Raw genomic sequence first — 6,000 nt, forward strand, 5'->3', positions numbered from 1 at the left:
ATTCAAACTATGTAACTGTTATTCATAGCTGAGTGTTTGTACAACTATTTTTGCTACCTTACTTTTTTTCATACTTAATAATTGTCTCACTTTTTAATGCTTATTTTCTTTGTTCCTTTTTCTAAATCACTTACTGACTTTGTGACAGATTATAGGACTTCTCTTAATAGTGTCAAAGACATCTAGTAATTTATCAGTTATATTTTTTTCATCTTTGAGTTACCTTATTTGGATTAGTTTTTTTTGGATTAGAATTTCCCTTTGCCTCTGTTTTGTTGAATCTCTGTTGTCTTTTCTGATTTATTCTGTATTTTACTGATTGTGGCTGGGAGGAAATTCATTTTAGATTTATGCATAGCTGAAGATGTTTTTGTTTTATCTTTACACTCAATTAAGAGTTTGATTAATGTAAAATTCTATGTGAGAAATTATATTCCTTCCAAATTGTAAGGCATTATTTTATTGTCTTCTAGTTGCAAGCATTGCTATTAAGACACCTAGGGTTGTTTTGATTCCTGCTTTCTTATCTAATGAAATTTCATGATAATGTGGTTTAATGTGGATCTTTTAGAAATCATTTTGAGGCCAGGCTCAGTGGCTCAGCCTGTAATCCCAGCACTTTGGGAGGCCGCGGTGAGTGGATTGCCTGAGCCCGCAGGTTCCAGACCCACCTGGGCAACTTGGCGAGACCTCATCTCTACAATAAATCAAAAATAAGCCAAGCGTGGTAGCACGCACCTGTAGTTCCAGCTACTTGGTAGGCTGAGGTGGAAGGATTGCCGGAGCCCGGCAGGTCGAGGCTGCAGTGGCCAGGAGCGACCACTGCACTCCAGTCTGGGAGACAGAGTGAGACTCCAACTCAAAAAACAAAAAAAAATCATTTTGCTGAGTACTCAGTAGGCTCTTTCATTTTGGGAATTCATGTCCTTGCAGAAATTTTCTATTGTAATTTTCTGTTCTCTACTGAATTTTTTTCTGTTTGAATTTTTGGAAGGGTTTCTCAACTTTTACCTGTAATTCTTTTACTAAAATTTGGAATTGTAATTTTTTAGAGCTCCTTCAGTTCTCTATAATGTTCCTTTTCTTATGACATCCTATTTTTGTTTTATTATTGCATTAAATGTGTTTGTGTGTGTTCTAATTTCTATGTCAATAAATTTGACTACTCCAGATACCTCATATAAGCAAAACCATTTAGTATTTGTCCTGTTATTTCTGTCTTAGTTCACTCAGCATGTCTTAGTGTTCATTCATGTTGTACCATGTATCAGAATTTCATTCCTTTTTACTCCCTAATAATATTATATTGTATGAATATGCCATGTTTTATTTATTCATTTATACATTGGTGGACACTTGGATTGCATCCACATTGTAAATAATACTGCTGTTAGCATGAATGTCCAAATATATCTTTGAGATCCTGCTTTTAATTGTTATAGATCCATGTCCAGAGGCAGGATTGCTGGATCATATGATAATCCTATGTTTAAAGTTTTGAATAACTGCTTTACATTTTTCCACAGTGACTGTGCCATGTTTCATTTCTACCAGAGGTGCATAAGGGTTCTAGTTTCTTCACATCCTTCTCAATATTGGCTATTTTCTATTTTCTGATAATATCCCTCCTTATGGATGTGAAGTGGTATCTCATTATTATTTTAATTTTCGTTTTTCTAGTAATGTGGAATATCTTTTCCTGTGCTTAATGACTATTTGTATATGTTCTTGGAATAAATGTTTATTAAAAGTTTTCAACTGGATTGTTTAGGTTTTGTTGTTGAGTTTTGGGAGTTCTTTCTTTACTCTGGATGTGATTATATACTCCTCATCAGATAAGTGATTTGCAAATGTTTTCTATTTCATAGGTTGCCTTTTAATTTTGTTGATAGGGCCTTTTGATGCACAAAAGTATTTGATTTTGATGAGGTCCAGTTATCTATTTTTTTTTCTCTTGTTGCCTGTATTTTTGGTGTCATATCCAAGAAATCATTGTCAAATTCAATGTCATGAAGTTTTTCTCCTGTGTTTTCTTATAAGAGTTTTATAGTTTCAGATCTTAAGTTTAGTACTTCGATTTATTTTGATTTCTGTATATGGTAGAAGGTAAGAGTCTAACTTTATTTTTTTACATATGGATCTAAGAATTATACATTTGTTGCCTGCTGTGCAGAGCAAGTCAACATGCCAAGACACTGGGCTGCAGCCAGAAAAGAGGTTTAATTGTAGGGATACTGAACTAGGAGATGGGAGGAAACCTCAAATTCCTCTTCCTGAGGAGTTTGAGGGCAGGGTTTTTAGAGGTCTTGGAATGGGATGACGTTTGGAGATCATTGATTGGTCAAAGAGTGCAAGGTGGAGTCATGGGGCAGGGAGATGTAGAAATTGTGTTCTCATACCGATTTTGTTTCTCTGTGGGTGCCTTTAGACTAGTTGAGGTCAGCTGTTCTGCTGAAATTCAGGATCTGCTCATGCAGTTCTTAAGCAAAAGCGTTATGATTCTATCATCGGAGAGCCTATCTATCTGAAACAAAAGCCTAACAATTCTTATGTCAGAAATCCTGTCTATAGGAACAACAAGGATGCAAATGTTAGGAATCCAGTGTTTGACTTTTGGTTACAAGAAAGCAGGTCAAAGAGCAGCTTAATTATTACCATATTTCTATACAGAATTCTTGTTAATCCCTTGTGGTTGACTTCGTGGCTTAATTTTCTCAGCACCATTTGTTGAAAAGATTGTTCTTTTCTCACTGAATGGTCTTTGTTGAAAATTATCTGACCATATATGCAAGAATTTGTTTTGGGCTCTCTATTCTGTTTTTTTGGCTTATATGTCTATCCTTAGAGTAGTACCAAATTGTTTTTGATTACTGTGTTTAGTAAGTTTTATGTGAGTCTTCCAACTTCATTCTTTTTTTTTGAGTTGGAGTCTCACTCTGTTGCCCAGGCTGGAGTGCAGTGGCACATTCACAGCCCCCCCCAGGATCGACCTACTGGGCTCAGGTGATCTTTCTGACTCAGCCTTCCAAGTAGCTAGAACTACACGCGTGCATTACCATGCCCAGCTATTTAAGAAACATTTTTATTTATTTGTCGCAGAGACGAAGTTTTGCCAAGTTGCCCAGGCTGGTCTTGAACCCCTGGGTTTAGGTAATCCTCTTGCTTCAGCCTCCCAAAGAGCTGGGATTACAGGCTTGAGCCACCATGCCCAGCCCCAACTTTACTCTTTAAAAATATTCTTTTTTGTCTATTGGGAGTCCCTTAAGGTTCTACATGAATTTTAGGATGGATTTTTCTAGTTCTGCAAAAAATGTCATTGGGATATTGGGGATTGCACTTAGTCTGTAGATCACTTTGGGTAGTATTGACATCTTAATAATAAATCTTTCAAACTATGAACACAGAATGTCCTTCCATTTTTTTGTGTCTTGTTTAATTTCTTTCAGCAATGTTTTGTTGTTTGCAGTGTACAAGTATTTCACATCCTTGTTCAAGCTTTTTCCCAAAGCTTTTTGTTCTTTTTAATGCTATCATAAATAAAATTGTTTTCTTAATTTCCTCTTCTGAGTCTTCATTGTTAGTATATAGAAAGCAATAACTAGTTTGGAGTATTATTTAATATATGACATTATTAAATCACTTCATCTCTGGTCTCTGTTTCAGTAGTAGGTTATTTGAACTGAATTCATATAGAAACTGAAATTCAGAATAAATGATAATTTGTGTTCATTAAATTAAGGTTTTTTTACTCACCTAAATAAGCTAATTTGAAACTACAGACCGGGAAGAATACTAGTATATTAAAATAACTTTTTGAACCAGTTCGGTTTGAGCTCTTTGAACTCTTAAAATATTGTGAAAGTGATATTTCTCGGGTATAATTTAGAGCTTCCAGCTCTTATTGATGCTTCTCTAAAAGTTGCTGGATATATAATAATAATAGATGCTTTTCATATTTTGGGAGTGGGTTATACAGCTGGGTATAGTTTATAAATTACATCTTTTTGCTTTTTTTAAATTCACAGGCCACAGAAACACTATTCAGAATGGGTGTAGCAAGAGGAGCTATCACAACGTTAAGAAATGGAGAAGTAAGATGATAATTTTGATATAGTTATTAGTTGGTAATTTTAAAAATATAAAATGGGATGAATTCTGTGGTGTTTTTTGTAACAAATAGAGAAATATCTGATGTATATAATATTGAATGTACATATCTATTTTAGTTCACAGTTATATTGGAACCAAGACTTAGGTTGAAAATAAATTGCTGAGTATTAAAAAATTTTTTTTTGAGTCAGAGCCTCACTTTATCGCCCAGGTTGGAGTACAGTGGCTTGATCATGGCTCACTGCAGCCTCGACATCCTGTGCCTAGCTGATCCTTCTGTATCAGCCTCCCATATAGTTGGGCCTACAGGCATGTGGCACCATGCCCGGCTAATTTTTTGAATTTTTTGTAAAGACAGGGTCTCACCATGTTGCTCAGGATAATTGCTGAGGTCCTTTAATCTTTAGTTTCCAATTTTTTTAACCTGAAGAGAAAATGACATTTTATTATTTATAACTTCTACAAATATATAGTTTTAGTGAAAATAATCCCTTATTCCTTTCTTCCTATTTATATTATACAGAGCTGATACTTATTTCTTAGGATAAAATAATTTGAAAGGTTGACATTTACCATGGGCAGAGGAAGAGAATTTTATCTGCTCCTTCTTATTAGTGAAGCTCAATTAAGATACAGATGGCAGGTTTTGACTTTTCTAAATGTTTTTGTCAGTTTTTAAAAATATTTTTTCTATCATTTGAGATAAATTTTCATTGCCAAATTATTACCAGCCTTATCACCACTCTGTCTGCTTTTTCTCTGTTTATTCCATCACTAAGACATATTTAATTTGAAGTTGAATGTAATGTTAGATTGCCACGTTCATTTTTCTTTTCCACTAGCAAATACTTAAGGATAAAATACAGAACTATCTATTCCTGAATTATGTTCTGGTGTTTAATGTAATATTTATAATTCAGTAACAAATACTTAATAGTGAAGTTGAGTTGTATTACTATATGATTATAAATTTAATTGGCTTATGTATTTTTTTATTACGTAAAAATGTGCCTTCATTTCAAAAGTATATATACTCAAATCATTGATTATATATTTACAAATCACATTAGTAAAATTTCTATCATATGTTTTGTCTGTGTAAAAAGACTTAATTGATCCCTTTGTATTCTCAACACGCTGAAATATGTGGTCTCATTTTGAAAAAAGAATATTTTTACAGTAATAAGATTGGACATAGTAATCTGTCTATAATATCTGAAAGTGAATTTCAGATTTTAATAATTACTCTATTTTTATATTTATCACATTGGAAGATTTATAATAGGCTAAGAGAGGAGAGTGGTAAGAAGTTTGTCCTTTAAAAAATTGTGCCAGCCAGGCTCGGTGGCTCAACCTGTAATCCCATGCCTTTGGGAGGCTGAGGTGAGTGAGTTGCCTGAGCCCACGGGTTTCAGACCCGCCTGGGCAGGCGAGACCTCATCTCTACAATAAATAAAAAAAAAATCAGCCGGGCATGGTAGCGCATGCCTCTAATTCTGGCTACTTGGAAGGCTGAGGCGGAAAGATTGCCGGAGCCCAGCAGGTTGAGGCTGCGGTGGTCGGGAGTGGCCACTGCACTCCAGTCTGGGCGACAGAGTGAGACTCCAACTCAAAAAAAAAAAAAAAATAATAATAATAATTGTGCCAGGCCAGTACTGCAAAAATATTTGTTAAGCAGGAATTCATAGGTAACCTCATGACAATAATATCAGGTAGGAGAAATAAAGATTGCTATATCCACACTATAAAAATGTCAGTCTTTGAGTAAATTTGTTTTCTAGATGCAATGACAATGAACTTTGCATGTGTTTTTTTTTCCTCTGTTCTGGAGTAAGCTATATTTTGTCTACTTATTAGACATTTCTTTTGCTTTTTTTTTTTTTTTTTTTT

At 34.4% G+C, this 6,000-nt stretch overlaps 1 protein-coding gene across 2 annotated transcripts in view; it reads left to right on the forward strand.

The window, feature by feature from the left end:
• The window catches only part of TMEM135 (transmembrane protein 135), a 287,168-nt gene that overhangs the window by 120,597 nt on the left and 160,571 nt on the right, over window positions 1–6,000 (forward strand). The window contains exon 5 of one of the 2 annotated variants that reach the window (XM_008067224.2): window positions 4,026–4,091. The exons of the other annotated variant lie outside the window; for it this stretch is intronic. Coding sequence (XP_008065415.1) covers window positions 4,026–4,091 — 66 coding nt within the window. The remainder of the gene's footprint in view (window positions 1–4,025; window positions 4,092–6,000) is intronic. 2 annotated transcript variants of the gene reach the window in all.

Source organism: Carlito syrichta, unplaced genomic scaffold (assembly GCF_000164805.1).
Source record: "Carlito syrichta isolate Samal-C Ts95f unplaced genomic scaffold, Tarsius_syrichta-2.0.1 Scaffold309418, whole genome shotgun sequence".
Classification (NCBI taxonomy): domain Eukaryota; kingdom Metazoa; phylum Chordata; class Mammalia; order Primates; family Tarsiidae; genus Carlito; species Carlito syrichta.